This window comes from Ceratotherium simum, chromosome 7 (assembly GCF_057802395.1).
Source record: "Ceratotherium simum simum isolate JZ-2026a chromosome 7, ASM5780239v1, whole genome shotgun sequence".
Classification (NCBI taxonomy): Eukaryota; Metazoa; Chordata; class Mammalia; order Perissodactyla; family Rhinocerotidae; genus Ceratotherium; species Ceratotherium simum.
The window spans coordinates 14,248,480-14,272,441 of record NC_141906.1 but is presented as its reverse complement, the minus strand read 5'-3'; the positions used below and the strand labels follow the sequence as shown (position 1 = coordinate 14,272,441).

Below are 23,962 nucleotides of genomic sequence, written 5' to 3'. Positions count from 1 at the left end.
AGGAGCTTTTATAAACTGTTTCACTCTCATGAAGAAGTCAGGCAAATAGGAAGTGACATTCTTTCTCATCTTCTCTTGACAAAAATCCACCTTGGATCCTGTTCCTACCATCTAAATCCACAAGCATTTCCTGCTGCAGCAGTGTATGCTCCACAATGAGAAAAGCAGGCGAGTCCTTCCAGGCTAAGGGGTCTGAAGGCTTCCCGAGACCTACCTCCCAGCAAGGCAGAAGCAACAGCAGGGAGCAGGAGAGCTTTGCAGGCTCCAGCAGCAAGAGGGGGCGAGCCCAGGGCTTATCGGGCTCCATGGTGGGGACAGTTTGCAGGGCACAGACAAGGCCGTACACAGAGGTCATAAAACAAAATTTATCTTTAATTTGTAAGTGTCAACAGCAGTACAAAAGATGGAGTGATGACGACTAGATTAAGGGTAGAGAGGACAGTCTTGAGGTAAATGAGCATAAATAGGCAGTTCTTATAGACACTCCCCTGAGGGGTCTAGGCCCCATCATGGCATATACATTATCACCCAAAGATGGCATGTTTAACATATCAGGAAAGCACCTTGTGCAAAAAGGAAAAAAAAAAAAAAGTAGCTAAGGTGCCGATATACACCAGGATAGATAAAGACAGTGTGTCTTTCAATTTTGTCTTTTCCCTTAATTATGAGGCAGAGGAGGGGAAGACCTTGAAAAGTACCACTGAAAGATTATTCAATGTTGAGTTTTATCTCACGTCAATACTGCACAACAAAATCCAAGAAGTTTGTGTATGCAACAAAGCTAAGAACAATGATTCATTCCTTCAAATTTGAAGAGATTCTTTTTTTCCCATTTCTTTAATCCTTAGCAAACTTTTTTTCTCTTATCAAGAGGAGAGTGTGAGAAAGATGTGATGGCAACCCTTAAGGTCATTTAAAAACTTTACACTGGACTGTACAAGATTTTTTTTTTTTGATAAACTATTTACATTTTCAGACTTTCAAACATATTCAAAGCAGCAATAGACACTAGTTTTTATGGTTTTTGTTTTTTCTAATTGCCCAAATAGTTACCAGCCATGGGCCAAGTAGGTACCTGCGTTATACATAGAATTTCTACAAAGAAAATTTGCAGTTAACATCTGCTTGAGGGTGTAGTAAATGCCCCTAGCATCTCAAGGGCCACACCCGCAGTGTCGCTAGAGGAACCCAAGCACAGTACCTTGACAACAGAGTTACAGTTGTCCCAACTGCCCTACACACACTTTACACTTTGAAACAGCAGCCAGCATGTCAGTCCAGCATGTCAGTGAATTGTGCTGATTAAATTAACATAGAATACAATCTCACAATATACATCACAAACAAATTACAATGTCGGGAAATAAAAGAGTTACAGTAAGATAAGTTATGTAGTAACAGCTTATAAGCTTGTCTAAGGTAATAAAAATTTTACATGGCAAATACAATAATGAATGGACATAAATGCTAAGCATTCTAATTTGCTACAAGCTGGAGAAGGTACAATAAAGACTGCACTTCCAAAAAAGCAAAAACACATATGACAAAGGAAGACAAACGGAGAACGCACATGAGCAGACCTGCAATGTGCAGCATACAAAACAGTTAAATATTTGCACGTCCCCCATACTCCAAGAGCACCAGTGCTGGGGCTTCACTTTATGCTTGTGGTTCTTCAGGAATAAGAAACTACTGAGCAAGATATGTCACTGAGTTGCCTTCAAGCTTCCATATTGCCACAGACACCAATGAGAAGTGTGGGCACCAAGCTTTACCTTTCCGCCCCGCCCCCTCTAGCTCTGCGCCAAAGGTACCAGCACTCCGAATACTTGCTCACAAGCTTTTGGAAAGCAGTCTGTCCCCAAAAGAAAAGATGGGATGGGGAAGAAAGGGAAATGTGTTTGCATATCAAGATTTTCAATGATAGTAGCAGAGGGATACGCTCAATAGGATATGGCATCAGAAACAGAACATGATCGGCAGGAATAACAGATAGAAGTTGTTTATTCAGGAAGAAAACATGTCAGGGGGCAGATGACTTAAGGAAATGATGCAAGTGCTTTTGTAAAAGGACAAATGAGGTCATACAATATTATTATACTTTGAGAAGTGAGCTTAAGTGCCAACTCAGTCCTTAGACAAATGTGTACAAAATCAGGCAAGGCTACAGCATCCATTTTTGTCATTTTCTCATTAAAAAGGAAGACCCAGTAATAATTTCAATACATTCCTCTAGCTGCATTCTTTGCAGTTGTTGGCACTTGGTACAGGACTTCTCATACGGTTTAAAACTACTAAGTGATTCTTTTTGCTTTCCCTAATGAGTAGGTAGAGGTCACTTCTTTGCAAAATGGGTAAATGGAGAGAAGCAGCCTCAGCTGTGGTGTTCCAGTGACCAGGCTGCCTTCCTGCTGGGGTAGATGGGCTTCCTCAGAACAATCCCTGCTTTCAGCTACGCCTGTGCTCCTGGCTCCGGAGGGCATGCTCCAAAGCAGCAGCCTGGCTTCATCAGGAAAAGAAAGAAGCCTTTAATTTCAGCCCTAGAGTGATCACACCCTTTTCAAACACCCCCGGCTCCAGCGGGGCTCACCATCAGGGGAGGCCGGTGTTTGACAAGCTCAACAGCACTGTGAGCCCACACCTGAATTTAGATCTTGGCCTGGGAGTCCGTGTCAGGAGCCCGGCAAATCCAATCAGGCCTGAGGACAAGGCTGGGGAGTATCAACTACCAAATGAAGCAAACTGATGTGCTCCTAAAAGGACGAGCTGAATACATGTGAAAACAACACAGCCTTCGGACCTTTCTGGAAAAGATACTGCGTCGCATCTGCCAATGAAACAGAGAAACTGCCTGCCTGCTGCTCCTGTCCACAGACTGAGATTTCCTTTCTCCCTCTTGCTTTCTCCTTCTTCCTTCTTTCCTTTCTTCCTTCCTTCCTTTCGTTCCTTCTTTCTTCCTTCCTTTTTTTCTTTCTTTTCTTCCTTCCTATTCCATTCGGTCCATTTTTTAGGAGAGGATTGTCTGCCGGTGTCCCTATTCTAAGTGACAAGGGAAATCCTGATCCTGCAAGTTCTTTAACAAAATGGAGATAATTTTTATCTTTGATTTGAAGATACTATGAAATAGGGAGCACTGAAAAAAGTTGATGAACATTCTCTAATCTACTTGGCACAGTGGAACTTTTATTAATAGCTAGTCTCAGAGGCCGATTTTTGCCTTTATAACTGTGTTCATGCTTCTTGCTATTAAACAGTCACAGAACTACCTTATAAGATTGATGTGGACTCACAAAGTGAATTGACTCTCTCCTGGCTGTACTGGAAATTTAGTGTGTTCAATTCATCTACTTTCTGTAAGAAAAGAAAGTAAAAGTCTAAGTCTGTGGACAGTGAGTTCTCAACTGCATGAGAAGCCGGGAGGAGGGTCTTCCTGCCCCAGCTCCGGGTCGAACACTGCTCTCTCACCCTGCTGATCTCTCACTAGCCCCAGGAGGTACAGAGACTCGTCAACTTCTAGTCTGGACCAACATATATGGATAGAGAACAAAAAGGAAATACATAACTTATATCTCACTAAGTATTCATGAACCAAAAATAAATTCTATCTCTATGTTATATTTACACAATTAGAAAAGTCTACAATGAGATGGTAAAGTCATAAAAACTTTGTTTAAGCCCCACTGAAAATAAAATGAAGTGATCCCTATGATTGTCATTCTTAATTTCCATGGATATTTAGAGCCAAACTTGGCTAATAAATAGAATAAACTGCTTATGCGCATAATTTAGATTCAAATACAGCATCACTGTTTGACCCAATGAAAGAGATGTTTACAATCAGATCATTCCTGAATAGCCTTTCATTTTTAAGAACACGGCTAGAAGTAACTGAACCCCAGTACGGAGGCAGAGCTGGAGCTAAAACAAAGTGTTCATACACATATGTATTTTGCATAAATAAATGAAATAACAAGACATAAAAATGACTCAAATCCGGCAACTGTGAGGCAAGCCCACACGAGTCGAGACAGATGACTTTTGTTCATGTCCTTGTCGTACAACAGTTTCACATTAGTCAGAAGTGATAAAAAATACCATTTATATCCAGTGCTTATAACACTTACGAAACAACATCTGTGAGTGTGTGTGTTTTTTGTTGGTTTTTTTTTTGTTTTTGTTTTTGTTTTACTACAAGCAAAATCAAGTTTCAGTCCTAAAGAACAGTCCTTTGTTCTCCACCAGCCCAGAATATTATTTTGGCATGGTCATAAAAACAAACAAAATTAACCTACTCTTCTAAATGTTTGCCTTTGTGCAAAATTAATTACATACAATACAATGCTAGCCATACAGCTCTCTACATATGCAACGAAATAAAAATGGAGTAGGAGAGGGCAAAAGCAAAGGTCAAGAGAAAGAGAAGAAACGCGAGAATGAACTGAGGAGGAGAGGCATAGAATCAAAAGAAATCAGTCAGACAATAATAAATACTCATTTTTTTTTTAGAAAAAATGACCTCCTCCTCATTTGAAATAAATGTACAAAAACAAAGCTCCAATCCCCAAACAATATTAAGAACAAAACATTCCTATCAGTACCTTAATCAGCTTATAGAGAGCACTCCCAGCTAATGACATAGCCAATAATATCCTGGCTAGACCTACTTATTGCTATTAGGTATGGCCTTGAGCACTCTTTAAATAAATATGAAGGTACACTATTTTCTTCCAAGTGACAAAATGGCTCAAGAAATCTGATGGGGCCGTTCCTATGTCCTGGTGATCAGATTCTGGGTTGTCCCATGAGGTGAACTGTCCCATTCGCTGACATTCTCCCATTGAACCACTCTGGGTGAGGCCCCCCCATAGGCAATCAGTCCTGGTTTCAGGAAGGTCAAAATAGCATGGCCGAGCTCCCTGTAGTTAGGAGATGGGGAATGAAAACTCACTACCTCCCAGCCCATCAGCACATCTCCAGAGAAATCCTTGTGTGACAAGTGCAGTTAATCTTGTTCACACGTAGGCATGCCCCCCATGCAGCCACAGATACACGGAGTGAGCCAGAGGAGCTCGTCTGCTGCCCCAGGAGTGATCTATTCCCCAGAGTTAACAGTAGGAACATCCCATATAGGGAATGTATTTCCCCTCCTTCTCCTTCCCTATGGTTTTCTTTCATTCTCTGGATATATCATGACTATTTGCCTCTAACTTTGCTTTGAGGCTGTCACGTGGCTTCTTGCATCCTGGGGATTTTGCAAAGAACTCCCTAGATGTGCCAGATGGGACAAGGCAACTCAGGGTAAAGGTGCCAGCCCATGACAGCATCACTGTAGCCTCCTCCACGGCGCGCAGCCGTGGGCTTTAGGTTTGGCTGCAGGACTCTCCTGCCTGGCAGTCACCACTGTTGACCCTTGCTGCTCAATGGCATTCAGGGGAAATGCCACTGATGCAGATCCTATCACCTGTTGCTGAACTGAATTAGGGGGAAATTCTGGCAAAGATTTGAGGTCATAGCGAACCTCAGGGGCATACCTGTTGAAGTGTAAGACTCTACACCTGCATCCAATACACAGCTCTGCAGCCAGATACACACTTGTGTAAAAATAACAATGTAGGTATTTAATAGTATCTTGTATCAGAAATGCTTCCAGATGTTCTGGGGACATAAAATTACTATGTACATCTTTTGTATCTAGCAGGAGAAGGAGGTGGAAAGGGCTGAAAAGTTCTTCGGGGAAGGAGGGCAAAAAACAAGAATTATTAAATTAATGCCACCAACAATTTTTTTTAAATAAATAGTAAGTGGACCCTTGACATTCTGGAATGAATAAATTATTTAAGAGAAAATGTGTTAAGACTGAATGTCAGGGTTAAAGGCAAAGGGATAATGGATGTAGTGAGAGGTGGTCTCAGGCAGAGAAGACCACCCTGTTGGTATCTGGTGTGGTGATCGCTCTGGTGTGCATACGTCGTACCACGTCACACACTGATGGCACGTCAGGAGGCAAACACAATTGGGTACATGCACTGTGGCAACCTTGTTCATTCCTTACAATATCTTGTCTCCAGATTCCTGAGTACTTTACCATTTTCTGGAAAAAAAAAATGTGTGGTTTGCTATTTTATTTTAAGATGCCAAAGATTGTCTAAGACTTTGCAGTGTCTCCTTTAAGACTTTCAAAATATTAAGATTCAAAAGTTATGAAAAAGTTTGGCACATTCAAAGTTCAACTCTACAAATGGAGAAATGGAATTCTGAGGCCTTTTGAATATGCTCTACATGCAGCTGCACACGCCATGGACTTGTTCTGTTTCACAACACGAAATCCTCAGCTGTTTTCTAAAATAATTCAGAATAAAAACACATTCACAACCTGTAGGCCGGCACAGCATACCTGAGTGAGAATGTTTAACCCCATCTAAAACAGTAACTTAAACCTTTATCAACATCCAAAAGAAAAAAAATGTAAGACAAAAATATAAGACTTGTAAGACAGCTATGGGTTGAGATAGGTTTTCAAGTCCTGGTGTCTCATATTTAATATGTCTTCACCTAAATTAAAAAAACAACAACAACAACAATAACAATAACGACAAAAAACTCAAGTTCATGAAAAATCAGGGAAAACTTAATCTGTCTCACACTTTACGAAACAATTAAGACCATTCTGCTGATGTAACTGTGGAGCCACAAATGCATGCGGGCTCTTTAAGAACTTTTTGTTGTGGGAGGGGAGGTGAAATGTCAGAGTACTTTAATTCAGCAAACACACACTCCTCAGTTGGCACTGACAGCTTCTGGGGCTTCATTTTCACTGCTGTAGTCTGATTTGGGGTCATCTTCATAGTCGTCATACATTTCCATTTCATCCTCTCCATTAATCATTTCATTTCCAGCTAGGCTTCCGCCATCTGTCTTCATACCGTAAGTGCTCTGGATGACGGGGAGGCTGGGCTCTGGGCTGGCAGAGGTGCTAGAGCAGTCAGATGTCATCTGAGGGGATGGTGTGGTAGTTGCCATAGTAATAGCACCAGGATACACAACACCTGTTCCTGTGGTGATTGGAATCTGAGGCTGTTGCCTGTATAGATTCAAAACATAAAATAAAACAGGAGCAAATATCGATATATAATATGTTCTTCTGTGTGGCACTGGAATTCATCCCTCACACATTCCCAAATGGGGCCGTTTGACATTCTAAGTAAATGACAAAATGTGACAAAGGTGGTCCCTGGAGGAGTCCTGCAAATCCCCTTGATGCTATGGTTGGGAGTTAAGCAATATAACAGAGCAATTTGCTGGTGGTTTTGCAACATAAAGGCAGGGTTCTTATAACATGGCAAATATGGCAAAGCTTGGATAATGCTTGGCATTTGGAACAAATGCCAGAGTTAATTTCACAAAGTTACATGTGAGATCATTTTTTAAGATCTCCCAGAACATTAAAAAAACATAAACTGTTGGCATGAGCCATATTATAATGACACTGTTAGGCAGGCTTGTGTCTTCACCTTGGTTTGAGCACTGTACAGAGGAAAGATCAAGATGCGAAAGGATCTAGTATGTCCCCAAGAGCCCGATTTAGCAAAGCATATCTTTGGTATCCACGCAAATGTCGATTTATTTCTGTGGCTGAACTTATAGGGAAGCTCCTTCAAGGACCTGCTATTTTCCTACTTATGGAAGGATCATCTTGGCTGTCATTACTCCTGAGGCCCTGGGCAGGAGCTGGGGCTGGAGGAGTCAGGACTGAAGAGCAGTGAGAGCTCTGCCACTTCACAGAATAGCACACATTGCCTCATCCCAATCCCAGCAGTTGCCAAGGCCCGGTCACACCGGATCATTCCCTGACAGTGTTACTCTGGTTCAAATAAACTCACCAGACCCTTTATGAAGGTCAGTCTCTCCCTCTGCAGGGAGACATGGCTATCTGTCTCTCAGCTTCCCTTGAGATATTATAACTGGTGGGAAGAATCAAAGACCTACTACTTAGCTCAGAGAGTATGGACTGAAACAGTATTCTCATGGATGCAATATTCACCGAGTGTTTCTCAGTCTTTATGGACAGTAATTGAATATAAATTCCTTTCAAAATGTCATTATAACTATCTTGTCTGAGCCTCAGTTTCCATTTTTATAAAAGTTGGGGTCAGAGAAGTCTTGGAAGGGCCGTCCACATTTTAATACTCATGGCTTCAGGTCATTCATCACTTGAACAATCCTTACCGACCCTCTCCATTATGGTTGAAATTTCTACCCACCTCAGTCTAACAGGAAAATACCCTGAATCTACAAAGAAGTAGCTTAGTTACCAGCTGTTCTTTGACATGTCCAGAAGGAGCATAATTTCCTCAAAAAGGCCTGCATGCCTTCCAGCCTGGTAGAGGGAGAAATGAGGGAAATGGCCTAGAATCACTCCGCGAGATATCTGATAATGCTACTTTTAACAACCTCTTTCAACCACTAGGAAGCGTAATAATGATTCCTCAACCTTTGACTAACATAGTGTATAAAATACTTTCATATATATTGCCTCATTCAATCAACACGGCAACTCCAGGAGGTATTATTATTCCCAGTTTTCAGATGAAGAAAGTAAGGCCTTGCTTAAGGCCCTGCATTCAATAAACAGCAGAGCCAGAATTTGAACCTAGGTCACCTGACTGGAATTCCATCACTCTTTCCTTTACAGATATTCAATATACAGATACACTATGCTCACTGTATCCCATAAAAATTCCTGATTTTTATAGATCTTGTCAGCACCCAGTTGACAATAAGCACCTGATATTGATCCATTTTCTGTGACGCTCATGGTGCTTTTTTTATTGCCTGAAGGAAGAAGATGATAGAGGAATCCAAGTCTATGTGTAGAACCATGTTATAAAATACCAGTTTCCCTTTCATAGAATCATATTCGAAAAACAGTATACTTCTTGCGTCCTAAATTTTGGGCAAATTAACACAAATTAAATTTCATGCTAACCTTCCCAAGGTAGTTAATGCCTCATTAAATTTTTTACTGAATTTGGATAATTGCAATAAAAATATTTTTGTCTTAATCACACAATGAGAGTAGAGTAAAAACTTTTACTGCAATATTAACCCATTTTACAGATTTCCCAATTCGATGAGCTAATCTATAATATAAACTCTACATACCACACACAAATTATTGAATGGCACACTTTCTTTCCACAAAGGACATTTTCTTTTCACAAACAATAGATGGTCATTTTGGCAGTATTTTTTAACCAAAATATCTACATGTATAAATCTATTAAATAAACTTGAATTGAGCTCCTATTATGTGCTGGGGGCAATGCTTAGATGCTTTCACACTATGTTCTTTAATCCTCACAATAACCTGAGAGGTAAATATTATTTTTCCTCTTTTACAGATGAAGTAACCAATTAAGGTTCAGATAATTTAAGCTGTTTGTCCAAGGCCACACAAGTACCACAGCCAGGAGTTGAACTCTTCCTTATGTCACAAATTCTCTACTAGATATCAAGATTGGGGCAAGAAAGCCATGCTCATACTATCAGAAAAATATTTAGCAATTTGAAGCAGAATCAATCTCTCCTAAACTGGGGTCCACATATTTAATAGAGTTTGCACATTAAGTTGGTAATGGAACACTAAAAACAAATAAACAAACAAACAAAACATCTGTACTACTTACTTCCCAGAGTAAGACACATTCAAAAGCCTACTACTAGGTAGTGGAGAGAGACCAGACTATGTCTCCCACTGCCCCCCCATCTACTTCCTGCCTGGTCGCTCTCCCTCATTCCTTAAAGATGTTAGCTCCTGGCTCACTGTTGCTCTCTCCAACATTACTCCTGCCATAATTCTTGATGACTCACCATCCACATAGACGACCATTCCAACACCTACTATCTCAGTTTCTCGACCTCCTCTCCACTGTGATAGTGCCCCCCTCCTTTATATCAGTTGTTCACTCTCTTTTCATACAGCAGACCTTGTCATTTCCAACTGTAACCCCTCCCTAATCTCAAGTCTACAAACCCCACTGTCTGACCACCACATCTTATCTGTCTAGTTTTCCTCCTCTAACACCCCAGTTTAACAATTCTCCCAGCCCACGAGGATCTTCAATTCCTTGATCTTTCAACCAATTTTTACTGTCCCTCTCCCTCCCCATGTGTCTTCACTTACCTCTTTACCCAGAATAAATTCTACAATTAATCACTCTTTCCACTCTCTTACATGGCAAAAATCAAACTCTCTGCCTCCTCTGTGACTACTCCCACACAGCTGAACTTGGCTGGAGAAAACACACCACCACACTTACTAGTCTCTAAACTTACGAGCATCAACTTCAAATTGGCCTCCAGGGCTGTTGAGCCTTCATATTGCGCTTTTTCCTAGCCCACTCCTTCTTCTACTCTCCTCGATAATTATTTCATACCTTCTCAACTGTGCTCAAATGTCCGACTTCTCCTCCCCAAAGCTCACTCTCAGTTGATGACCTGACTTTCCATTTCACGGAGAAATTAGAATTAGAGGAAACTTTTCACAAGCTCCCACCATCACATTTATCCATCTACCTCTATCTGTGCTCCTAATTCCCTGCCCACCTTCCTGTATTTTGAATCAATTCATAATCTAATGTAAGGCCAATCCCTCTGCTTGTGCACTGAATCTATCTGCTCTCGCTTACTAAGGAGCTCTCTCCAGCAATTGTCTCTCCCATCTGCGTTATCAATTTTCCCTCTTTCCTGGATCATTTCCATTAGCACATAAACATGCCATAATCTCTCCTACTTTAAAAACAAGAAACAACAAAAACCCTCTCTTGTCTCACCTCCCCCCTCCAGCTACTGCTCTATTTCTCTGATCCTCTTTAAAGCAAAACTCTTTGAAATATTGTGCATATTCACTCTCTATATTTCTTCTATTCAATTCTTTCTTAAATCCACTTCAATCACTCCCAACACACCACTGAAACAGAGCTTGTAAAGGTCACAAGTCCAATGATCTCCACGTGGTTAAATTCAAAAGTCAGTTCCTAGTCCCTATCTTTCTTGACCTATGCCACGAGCAGCATTTGGTACAGTTGATCACTTTTCTCCTTCCTGAAACACTTTATTCACTTGTCTTCCAAGATATCACACTCTCCTGCTCTCCTTCCTATCTCATTAGCTGCTCCTTCTAAGTCCCTTTGATGCATCCTTTTCATCTCCTGACATCTAAACATTGAAGTACCCAAGGACTCAGTCCTTACACCTCTTCTCTTCTCTATCTAAATCCATTCCCTTGGGGATTTTGTCCAACTCCACAGCTTTAAATACTGTCTATGTGCTGACAACTCTCAAATTTGTATCTCCAATAAACACTACAGTTTTAAATTCCAGACTTACACAGATATATATATATATATATATAACTTCTTATTTTATTTGGATGTCAAAATACCATCTCAACCTTATAGGTACAAAACTGAACTCCTGCTCATTCTCCCATATACCTGTTCCTCTCATGGCCTTTCTGATCTTGGTTAATGATTACTTCATCTTTCTGGTTGCTTGGGCCAATCCTTGGTAACTATATTTCTCTCAAACTCTATATCCAATCCACCAGCAAATCCTATTGGTCTGCTGTCAGGAATATATACTGAATCCCTCCACTTTTTGCCACCTCCACTCCTACAACCTGGTCCAAGCCACCATCAACTGATCTGGCTTATTGTAAGAGCCTGCCTCCTTATTTCAGCCATGCCCCTTCAGACAATATTCAACACAGTAGATAGAGTGATCTTTTTAAAACCTACGTCAGATCACAGCGTTCTTCTGCTTATAACTGTTCCAAGCCTTTCATCTTGCTGAGTCAAATTCAAAGTCTTCAAAATGGCCAACAAGTCCTCTCACAATTCAGCTCCCTATTAGCTTTCTGACATCTATTACTCTTCCCACCTACTCATTCTGCTCCTATCGCTCTGGCCTCATTATTTCTTGAACAAGCCAATCACAACCTTTCCTCAAGACTTCTGTAGTTGCTGTTCTCTCTGCCTAGTTCTTCTCCCAGATATCTGCATGACTGACTCCCTCACCTCCTCAGGTCTTTGCTCAAGTATTATCTTCTCAGTGAGGTTTTCTATAGCCACTCTGTTTAAAATTGCACTCCATCCTCTGAAACTCCCTACCCCTTTCTCTACTTTACTTTGTTGTAAGGCATTTATTACTATTTGATACTTATTGATTGATTGATTGATTGTCTGACTTCCCCTACTAGAATATAAGCTTCACGAGGACAGGAGTTTCACTGATATAGCCCCAGAGCTTAGACAATGCCTGAAACATAGGAGGCACTCAATAAAAATCTGTTGAATACATGGAACGAATGAATGAATGAATGAACTAGTAAATGAGAGGGAAAATAAATGAAAAGGGTAGGTAACCTATTCTAGCGAAGAAAAGATGTAATGAGACCAGCTATATGGGAAGGAGGGCGGTAGAGAAGGGATGTGAATATAACCATCTTTAGATGCTTCAATGATTGTCTTCATAAATAATGAAGATATTTGTTCTAGAAGAGACCAAATAAGAGAATTAGCATCAATCTACAATGTAGTGTAAAGGCAGACTTTGGCTCAGTTAGGAGAAAAGAATGTTTTAGCATTAGGAAATGTTCCACAAAGAAGCTAGCTCTCTTGGGAAGTGGTGAGCTCTCTAACCCTAGAAGAGTTTGAGCAGAACTTAGAGAGGACTCCTACAATAGCTAGCTGCTTGAAGTATATGACTTCTGAGGCCCCTTCTAAGTTACCACTGATTCTATGGATGCGAAATCATAAGCTAACCATCACGCTGGTCTTGCTATCTCATTGTCACTATCAGCATAAAAAGAGACTAAAAAAATTAAGTGAGCATAGCTAATTATAGTTGAAGAGGCCTGACTTTCACAGGTTTCCAAAATATTGCACTATGCCTGTCTTATTTTCCTTTACTGCCAGGGAAAATTCATAGGCTAGTCATCTTCTTTATTATTGAACATCTCCACATTTCCTCCATGTGTTCTTGCTCTCCTTCATGCTAAAATAGGAATGCTTACCCCTACTTTCTGCCAGCATGCCCCTACCCAAATCTCAAATCCTCTTCCTCAAGGATGGTCTACTGTTGGACCTAACGCATAGTAATCTCTCCTCCACTAAGCTTCACTTGCTCTTGTCTATAAAATCAAAATTAGTACTTCATTATACACTATGTGCAGCACTATGCAATGCATTCTGTGTATGTGTGTGTGTATATAACACACTAGTATTTGCTAATCTACTCATGTATGTGTCTGGCTTCTCTGACTATAGCATTCCCTGAAAGCTCACTGTGTACAGAATTAATGCCTCATGTACTGTACTAATTTAGTACAGTAGTGGGCACATAGCTGGTTTCAAATAGGCCCTTACCAATTGACTGACTAATCAATTAACAAAACGGAAAATCCAGCCAGCAGGCTCAAGTTTTATCTATTGGTAATTACTTTCCTAAAAAGCATTTTTCCTTCCTTTACAGATCAATTGCAAAGTCAAAATTCAAACACTGCAGATTTCACAAAGAGGAATAGCTGGCAAGTATTGGGTTTTACAAATAATAAATGTGTACATCAAAACAAAAGCTGTAGATGTAGGTAAAAGTATACACGTGCAGCTGATATGAGCAGAAATGGCTAAGAACCCTCCCTCCCAGCCCCAGTAAAGAGTATAAGTTGACCCTGATAGAGTCCAGCATTGTTGCCTGGTTTCTAAATCACAAGAGTATTTCTGGAATATAGTCTAGCTTTGTCAATTGCAACGGAACCACATATTCATGTTGGCAAAGTCTCCTTGTTTGCTGATCCTTCAGACCTTGAGAGCATCTATAAACAAAGACAACGAAGTCTATGTCATTAGGAGATAAGCCTGTTTGTTGCACATCTCCGCAGCTGATATTGCAGTAAGGAACGGAAGTAATAGCAATCTTTTCACATTACCTCTTAGAGGTTCTGCCCCAGCTTCCTCTACAGGAGGACAATACTGAAAAGAGTATGGCTAGTCTGTGCCAATGAATTACATTATAAGTATCCTATAGGTTTGATTCAACCTCTTTAGGATCAAGATCAAAATGCCAAATGTTCAAATCACTTATAGCATAAGGCAATAGAATATAATTCTTTATAATATGAAATATATACTTGGCACATAGCATTATTTTTCTAGAATAATAATATTTACACTAATTTGGGGCTTCCTATGTGCCAGACACTGTTCTAAGCACTTTAGTTACATTAAATTATTCAATCTTCAGAAGGGTCCAATGTTGTAGGTATTATTGTCATTCCTATTCTATATATAAGGAAACTGAGGTATAGAGAATTTATGTTTCTCAAAGGGAAGTGGAGATTCCAGAGAAATAAAGATTGCTATGCATTAGTTCCTAGAGTCAGGAAGAAGCAGATCTAGCCAGTACAGTCTGGCTCCAGAATTGATGTTCTTAATCACTACACTGTACAGCCTCTAAACAATTTGTAGGCTCTAATGGAGAGGTATGTGTAATGGTGAAAAGGACATATGTTTCATATTCACATAAGCCTGGTTTAAATCTCAGCTCTGCAATTTACTAGCTGTGTGGCCTTGAATAAATTATTTAACATCTCTGAACATTGTGTTTTTCAACCCTATAGTGAAGATGACACTGCCTATCTTGTAAATTTGTTGTATTTGCAATAATCTGTATAATTCTCTCAGCACAGTGTATAGCACATAGTAAGTATTCAATAATTTACTATTAATATTACTTTAAAAGTAGCCCCAAATTTAATATTTTATAGTATCTGAATAATTCTCTATTAGTTCACAGGTAAATTATTGAGTAAGCTTCAAATAAATGGAAGTACATTTGGTTGTAGTTCTTTGGGAAAAGATAGCATTGTAGCTATACGTAACTTAACGAGTATCATTTCAACATTAATAGTATTCTTATCAGAATTATTACAAAATTCTAATACTTAACCTGTCAACCAAAGGGTTAAATCCAAGGTAAGAGCTAACCTCAATCCATTTCATATTATTGACAAACTCATTTCATAATAGCTAAGTAAAAAAAAAATCTAACTCACTGAACTTATAGTTGTATCGTCAGTAAAATGCATGACAATGTTGAGCAATATATGTAATTTTCTTGGCTTGAAAGTTATGCATGTCTTTTCAAAACCAGCCATAAAAATTGATCTCACCCCCACTCCCTCAAGAAGTCAATTGCAATCTTTGAATTTCTTGTTTGTTTTTCCCTCTTGTAATAACCTCACATCTAATGAAGATCAATTTCCAAATATGAACCCTAGGGAGTTAATAATCTATCAAATACAACTACTGAAAAGAGAACATGAATCCTTAAGTGGAAATAATACCTGGCTTTATGTAGCAAGTATTACCAAAGCAGAGGAGAGTACTCAGCATTGAAAATTAAACAATAAGACATCCTGGCCCTGGCCTGCATGTCTGTAGCCCCATTCCACAGTTAAAAATGAGCCTTCCATAAAGGGCCTCCTGCACTACCAGGAACAGAATCCTTAGTCTCTAAATTTCAAACTTTTACGCCATCATACATCTCAACCAAAGCCCCTATTTTCTCCAGGCTCTAGGAGCTCCTCCTCAAATAGTACAGCCATACTCATGCTGTGCCAGAAGAGGGCTATGCGGCAGATTTTGAGGCAATGTGGTGAGGACAACTCCTCAGTCATCTGGCATGACAGACGCAGAGACCTAGATTTAAACTTGCGCTCTTTCTCACCTTTCAGCAGCCATTGGACCTCTTGAAGACTTGATTTCTCATTTAGAAGATTATGTGATTTGTATATCTAAGATACCCAGTATACAGTAGACACTCAATAAATGGTAGATGCTACTGAGTTGTTTAAGTTTTTTATTTTACATGCAGTGTCACGTGTTTAGGTATTTTGACCCAGACCTGTTTCAATGTACCCTTTGGTAAAGGGGACTAAATTAAATAGAATTACTGCATCTCATGTTTTCAGATAAGTATCAGGGAACTAAATGGCACCTTTGATAGCCTTCCAGACTATGGTGAAAGAGACCCACTATGCATCGTTAGATACACAGGGAACACAACTGGAGAGAAGGGCGGAATCACAAAGGATCTCAAATTTAAACTTTCAATTATCTCTTCAAAGAGACTATACTCAGAGATATACCAACAAGATGAAAAGAAGACATTTATCACACAGTCTTAAATTTGTATTTTGTTACCTACGACTATACTTCCTAAAGTGTACCATGAATTGGTATTTTTCATAAATCCTCTAATTAGCATGTAAATAGTCCAATTACATTGCATTGTACTTTTGGTGTTAAAAGTATTACTTTTTAAAATGCAAACATTTATAATACAGAAAAATGTGATAATCCCATTTTGGCATGTCTTCATCTGTTAATATATTGGGATCCTCAGATAACAGAGTGGCTTAAGCATCTCTTTACCTTGAAAAGGTTCTGCCACAGTGTAAAGAAATTTATCGATTATCTAATGCGACATTAAATATAGTTTTACTGTGATAAGTAAATCTATATTTAATAGTAATGATAATGATAGGAATTCACCTTTATTGATATTGTACTAAGTACTATATAGGACTTTTAAAAGCATTGCCTCATTGAATGCTCTCAACAAACATATGAGATGGGTACCATTATTTGTTTCATTTCACACATGAGAAAACAGCAGCTTAGAAAAGCAGGTGGCACAGTCAGTGTCTGAACCTCAGCAGCAAACTCCACAGCCCACGCTCCTCCTCATACTCTCTAGTGTACTGTATAGACTCGTGACCCAGACTGCTTTTATTGGCCTTTTTTTTTTGGTATTCTGACTATTTACCACTCCAAATTAATTTTATGCTTTTAAACACACACTTCTGAAACCAGCTTTTTGTTCCATGAGGTTCTTTTTTGAGTGTCCTTAAAAATAAAGACTTCTTTACTTCTCCTTTAAGGCATCCTTTTCTTCACCTCTAAGTGAGGCTTTCTTATTTCCCTGACATAGTACAGCTCCTCAGTTCTCCTTCCGGTTAACAGTGAACACAGCCTCCTTTTTCCTTACTCTACTTCTCTCTCTCAAGCCCCTTCCCAAGTGTCTCTCCCATCTGACTCCAGCTGTCTCATGCGGTGCCTCCAGAACGGCCCCCTGGTTTGCCGCCCCCCCGTGCTTCCAGGTCTGGGAGTGCTGGAACCCACAGGCATCTGCATCCCCACTCGTCCTGACTACTGCGGTTACAAGGAGCCTCTTGTGAATGCAGACAGCCAGTCAGCCAAGTCGAAATTTATACCAGAAATCTATTACCTAATTTTTAAACAAAATGACATGAAATCAGACTTGAAGATATCAAAAACATGTCTAGTTTCTGATTTAAGCAAGAAAATCCACATTGTTACTGCTTCCACCACAGAATAATTTACTGCAACAGGAGTTCTGGATCTTATGCCAAAAATGAGGTCCTTTAACCAATGTCAAGGCCAATTATCTTGTGGTAGATCCCACAACAAAAGCAGACTATTGTGATTACAGTCAGAAGCACCACCCAGAGAAGCTGGAAAGCTTCTGGGGATTTCTTAAGGTTAGTTTTTATTTTTTCTCCCTGTGTGTCTGCTTAAATAAACTACCAGAAACTGTGTGTGTGGGCACTGAACATCTTAGATTAGTTTAGGAGACAATGAAAGGGGCGATCAGTTGGGAGCGATCTGCTGTAGGTTTTGATTTGAGCAGGAGCCACGCGGCAAGGCTGTGGGCTTGTGACACTGTGAAGATTACCATAGCCAAGCCCCTTCAGTCTGTCACAACCTCCTCCCTTCCCTAATCTCCTGCCCAAACACACTGCTAGGAGTCATCCTGCGGTTTCTTACTGGGAAGGGAAAGCCCAGGTGGCTAAATTCAGGAACACTTACCCCACGGTAAAGAACTGCCTCATCTCCTGTCTCCGAGACCTCATCAGTTGCTTATACTCCCCGATCCGGAGTTTTTTGCCATCAACAATGCAGGTGCGTTTCGGTCGAGGTTTGTATTTATAGTTCGGGTACTTCTCTAAGTGGATCTTGCTTAGCCGGGCCTGCTCTTCATAATAAGGTTGCTTCTCTTGGTTGGACATGGATTTCCAGCGAGACCCTGGACATAAAAATAGCCTTAAGTACCCAAGTGGTCAAGGCAACATATTCCTGGTAAAAACAACTGGATATACCTTCCCAGCGCATCACTCACCTGTGCTCTGAGTAGCTCCTGTTACCACGTACCATCGAGCCTCACAACTAGTCTTTTAGACTATAGAGCACAGAATAATTTTGTATGGGATACATTTATTATATTATTTCTCTCAGTAATTTAAAGCTGATGCTACAAGAAGTATATTGTTTAAAAACATGTCTTTGCTGCTTAAAGATCATCTCCTACAGCAAGGTCTTTCCCACATCCATTGGCCTCTCTCAAGAGGGTTAAAAACCTAAACTTCCTTAGCAGACTTTCAGGTACAACAGGATTCTCAGGAAAAGTTCTCTTGGTTCCAGAAATTTAAACATTTCCCACACTCAGAGCATCTTTAGCGAAGCTATCCTTTGATAATAGGTCAGCAGATGTTGATAGCCTTCCATATATAAAAACCTACTGTGCACACTGTCTCCCCGGGCCTAGGGTAATTAAAAAGCCTAAACTCTACTTAAGAAGTTATAGCTTAGAACCGGAAGGTACCGTTGGAATTATATATACCATTTTCAAGTACTATAAACGTTCATTCAAAGCTGTACCAATGAAAGTACAAAAATTTTTAATACGGTTTATACAGGAAGAAGGAAAAGTATTCACTTCTCTAATATTGTTTATAAAGAATTATCTAAACACTTGACGAAGAAGGGATGTGTTTTTTTACATGTATCAAATTGCATTTTTGTGTCTCACTAGTGAATAAAGCGGTAACAGCTGTGCTGACTGGAGGCTAGCTATTCTTCGGTGGAGATTTTTCATACATAAACAAATGGAAAAGTTGTACAAATATTCTCTGTAGCCAGCAATATCCTGGTCTGCTTTAATAGCACATCCATCCCTTTTCTTTCCTGATTGTTGTGCAAAGGTTGTGTAGGAAGCCTCTGAGATAGGCCTCTGTGTGCCCCTGGCTCCCAGCAGCTGAAAGCCCCACTTAACAGAGGATTCTTGGTGCTCTTGAAATGCTTGTGCTTAAAAGTTTACATTTTAATGAATGCACTTACTATACTCTTAATAATTTTTTTTTCACAGAATCACACCAATAATATAGATTCCCCACAGCTGCCAAAACGGAAACAGAGAGGTTCTGTGCCCATCTGAGAGCTGACTCATACTGCTACTAAAACGGCAGAAAAAATGAAAATTTCAAAGTTAGATATCAAACTTTAAGGACAGAGAAACATTGATTTTCTTTTGAATGTCTATTAATCAGAAAAAAATCTAAAATGTCCATTAGGAGCATTTCAGTTTGAAGATATTTAAATTCAAAAGAATACTCCTATGCACATCTCTGAAACTCTCAGAATAAAACCCCACTTAATTGTCATACCTAGTATCCATCTTGAAATTCAGAAGTCAAAAGGAAAAACTTGTATTTTAACATTTCACCACTATTTGATCTTATGTATGTTTTAAATTTTCTTAGAGGTCACTGGCTCAAAATGTCTCAGAATCAAGTTAAATTATTTATACACTGACAAAACATGTGTATTTGTGTATGTCCAGATCACTGATATTTACTCAGGTTAAATATTTATTGCTTTTGAACAAAACATTTAAAAACTGAAAACCACAGTTTAAGTCTCTAATGTTTTTCGGCTTCTTAAACGGCTCCTTTTGAGATTTTGTCACATCGTGACAGCTTAAATAGAACAGTGCCTTCTGTGTTTTTTCTTTTTAAAGAGGAAACATGTTGACTGTAATGCTGCATGTTGAATAAAATATGTTCAACATGTTGAGCACAATAATTCCAAACTGTATAATCTGCGCTAGGCAAGCTTTACACTAATAGAACAAGGCTTCAGTTTAATCCCGAGAAATGAGAGAATCACTCTGGCAATTTACCACAAAATGGGCCTCTGCCCTGTGGTCTACGTGTTCAAGTTGCTGCTGTGAAATCCGAACTAGTCATATCTTATTAAAGTAAATGGAGTTTTATTTTACAAGTTTTAAAGTTATCGTTAGAGGCACTGTTCTACACTCCATGAATTTTACACTATTTTGGGGATCACCCCTAGTCCTTGATGAGTTCTTTCAGAGGGCCACATGAACCCAAGAACACTAAAGCAGTAAACTGTAGGGTCTATGAGTGTTTCCAAGGTTTCATAGCAACTTACGAATTTAAGATGACTGGCTAAGAAAAGGCGATGAAGTTCGTCTCCGTGATTCCTGTTTAGCAATGATCTCTCAGAGTTACTAAATTCACAGTATTAGCACATACTATAAATAGTTTTGTCTCTAAGTTTTTAGTCAGTCCTGCCGTGGCACCTGGTGTATGTAATAACTCCTAAACCTAAATGCCGCATTGTGGGGTGGGGGGATGCAGAAGTGATGACCAAGTCTCCTGAGGCAGCTTACTGAGCCACATCTAACTTCTGCAAACCACAGCCTCCCTTAGGTATCAAATTCTGCTTTCCACTCATGGGGTAGAAGATCAGCATCAGCTGCTGCACTCACCTAAGATTTTGCTAATGTTGGAGTTATGCATGTCAGGGAAGGCCTGAAGGATTTTCCTCCTCTCATCCTTCGCCCAAACCATGAATGCATTCATTGGTCGCTTGATGTGTGGCTCGCTGCTGGCCCGGCCACGGGCATCCCTGTAGACTCGTGCTTCAGCCACAGTGGCACCTCCTGTTGGCCAACAATAATACTGCTGTAGTTTAGCTGCAGAGCCATTCATTGCTTTACTTCCTGTAATGTCAGGGCAGGAAGAACAAGATGGGTGCAAAGCATTATTATCTGGATAATGTGACAAAGCTTGCTGCCTGGTTCAGCTGTTTTCCCTATGCCTTCTCTTCTTTTTAAGTGACCTCTTAGAAGCAGAAGACAGTTCCAAATGACAATTCTACAGGCCCTTGTGATGCGGGCCTCAAAGACACACTGGGCAGAATTAATTTTGCATGTTTTTATACACCTAGTACATTTTTACTACAATCAATTCCAGGTGATGATAAAGCAATGACTGGTATTGTTTTATGGTAATCTTTCCTGCTGTGATTCCTCCCTTCAAAAGCCGGCTCTTACCTATCATTTTAGCCTCATTTGCCAACAATTGCAGCCACTTCAAACTCTCTCTTTCCCTCAAACAGAATTCTCTCTCACAGTATGGTGCCTTGGCCAGTGCTCTTCTCACTGCCTGGGAGCCCTTCTCCTACCTCTTCACGCTAAGTTCCACTCATCCTTCAAGGCCTGGTGTGTTTCACGAATGAATGAATTAATTCAATGAAAAGTATTAGTTGAACAATTACTATGAGTTAGGCTTTACGCCAGATCCTAGGGACAGTAAGGTGAATAAAACAGCCCCCTCTTTCAAGGAGCTCTCAGTTCAGAGGGGAGCCCAACCCCAAACAGACAATTATAACAATGTACGGGAAGTGCTGTGATATTGAAGTGAACAGGGCACCAAGAGGACACCACACAGGATAGTAAGCCGACACCTCGTAGGAGGGGTGATGTCAGGCTGAGTCTCAGAGGATGAACAGGAATTAGCTCGTGAATAGGGGAGGGTGGTAAAGACAGATAGGAAGGGTAATTCAGGCCAAAGGAACAGCATTTGCAGTGAGGATCCCCAGGCCACATTCATTCCTCTTTCTTTTATGCTCCATGCTCCACAGTAGTTACTTGTCTATGTGACTCTCTCTCTCTAATCTTTCCACTCCCTCCCCAGGAATATGAGACCTCTAAAGTTAGTGTTTGTGTTGTACAAATTCTTGTATCCCCAGGATTTCTCACATAATAGATACTCAATAAATATTTATTAAGTAAAAGATTGTTTGGTTTTCAACTCACACGCAAAAGTAGTAAACTAAAGGCCTTCATTTCAAGGGTCCTGATATAGTTTTCTGCTGTTTAAGGGTAGTTCTTTAACATTCCCATAAGAAACTATGTCTAAATTCCTGATATTTTATAGTTTCCAAAGAGGTGACTCTAGTAACATACTAGATTGAAAGCTCCTTGAGGATATGGCAGGAACTGGCTCTCATTCACTGCTGTATCCCTAGGTTCCAGTAAAACACTTGGCATATAGAGTTTCAATTAGTAAAATATGGTAAAAGAATGAATGATTGAATAAACGAATGAATGGACATAGCTCTTGCTTGCTTTCATGCACCCTACCAGCATGACACACTGATGTACGCTTTGTGATGTGGGAACTGCTAAATATCTCCCTCTAGATTGAGAACTCCTATAGTTAAATGTAAAGTGGTTGGAATGATGGCCTCAGCCAGGGCTTCTACTGCATAAACAGGAAAGCCTACTCCCAAAAGTTTAGAAGCAAAATATACATTAAAACCAACATTTCTACTTTTGGGAAAAAGTAAATCCTTTCAGTTCAGTGGAGTGATTATGCAGGAACAACATGACCCAATCAATCTCTGGCCCTTCTACTCTATCCCTAGATACATTGATTAAGTAGAAATTTGTTTGTGTCAGAGCTAGTAACAAATTAGAACATTAAAGTACACTATTTGGCAAATATGCTCATCATTTATTGCAAACAAAAGCCAGGATAAAAGGGCTGAATTGGCTCATATTGTTAATTCTTTTCCAAACATGAGGGAAGCACAGGGGTCATCCTCTGATGACCATGAGAAAAAAACATATTTTATAAACAGCTCTTCTTTTAGGCCTACTAGACAGAATGATCCCTTACATGAGAAGTCTCGTATCCCAAGATGCATAACTAATATGCTACCTTTTTGCCACCTTACCCACAGTACATTAATTTCATTTAAAATGCACTGACCATACAGGATAAATTGATTTCACTTTATATGGGTTTGACAGCCATGTTTATTGTGCAGTGAAATGTAGTGTAGCTTCCAGCTGACAATATCCATCAACACAGGGCAATATGCTGACTGCTGGGCCAGATGAAGGCATACATTACTCTGGAAGTGAAACACTCATTCAGATACGACAGTGTCTTCTCTTGAGGATCACCATGGTAATTTATGATGCCCTCAGTGCCATTACTTTACAACTGACATGGATTCAGCAATTTATATACTTGCATGCATACACATAAAAGGAGACAGGCTTGTGGAGAGTGTCAGATGCAAAAACATTTCAATATTATTCTAAGTTAACTACTATGCCACAGGTGATTAACATTTGAGACCTGCTTTTACTGTCATAGCTTTTTCTCCACCTCTAGCAAAACCAAATAGTCAGCTTCCATTTATTTATTCATTTAAAAGATGCATTTCATTGTGAATGGGAAGGTTTTTTTTTGGGTTTTTTTTTGTGTGTGTGAGGAAGATCAGCCCTGAGCTAACATCCATGCTAATCCTCCTCTTTTTGCTGAGGAAGACAGGCTCTGAGCTAACATCCACTGCCAATCCTCCTCCTTTTTATCCCCAAAGCCCCAGTAGATAGTTGTATGTCATAGTTGCACATCCTTCTAGTTGCTGTATGTGGGACCCGGCCTCAGCATGGCGGGAGAAGCCGTGTGTCGATGCGTGCCCAGGATCCGAACCCGGGCCGCCAGCAGCGGAGCGCATGCACTTAACCGCTAAGCCACGGGGCTGGCCCGTGAATGGGAAGTTTGAATCTCCTACAGACTGATAGAGATCATGGTGGATTTTTAGACCCTGGTTTTAGTAGATCTTCTACTCCATACCAATTGATTCTCCCAGACATGTCGTATATGTGCCCAATCTCTCTCCCTCTCATTCCACACCGTAGTCTTAGCATATCCTTC

General features: G+C 40.0%; 1 protein-coding gene across 3 annotated transcripts in view; it reads right to left on the bottom strand.

The window, feature by feature from the left end:
- Window positions 1-351: 351 nt before the first annotated feature.
- SOX6 (SRY-box transcription factor 6) overlaps window positions 352-23,962 on the bottom strand; it is a 582,258-nt gene continuing 558,647 nt past the window's right edge. For all 3 annotated transcript variants that reach the window (XM_087433166.1, XM_087433167.1, XM_087433168.1), the window contains 3 exons: window positions 20,716-20,949; window positions 17,955-18,171; window positions 352-7,081 (listed from right to left, as the gene is read on the bottom strand). In XM_087433166.1, the coding sequence (XP_087289292.1) occupies window positions 6,778-7,081; window positions 17,955-18,171; window positions 20,716-20,949 (755 nt within the window). In that variant the 3' untranslated portion in view covers window positions 352-6,777. The remainder of the gene's footprint in view (window positions 7,082-17,954; window positions 18,172-20,715; window positions 20,950-23,962) is intronic.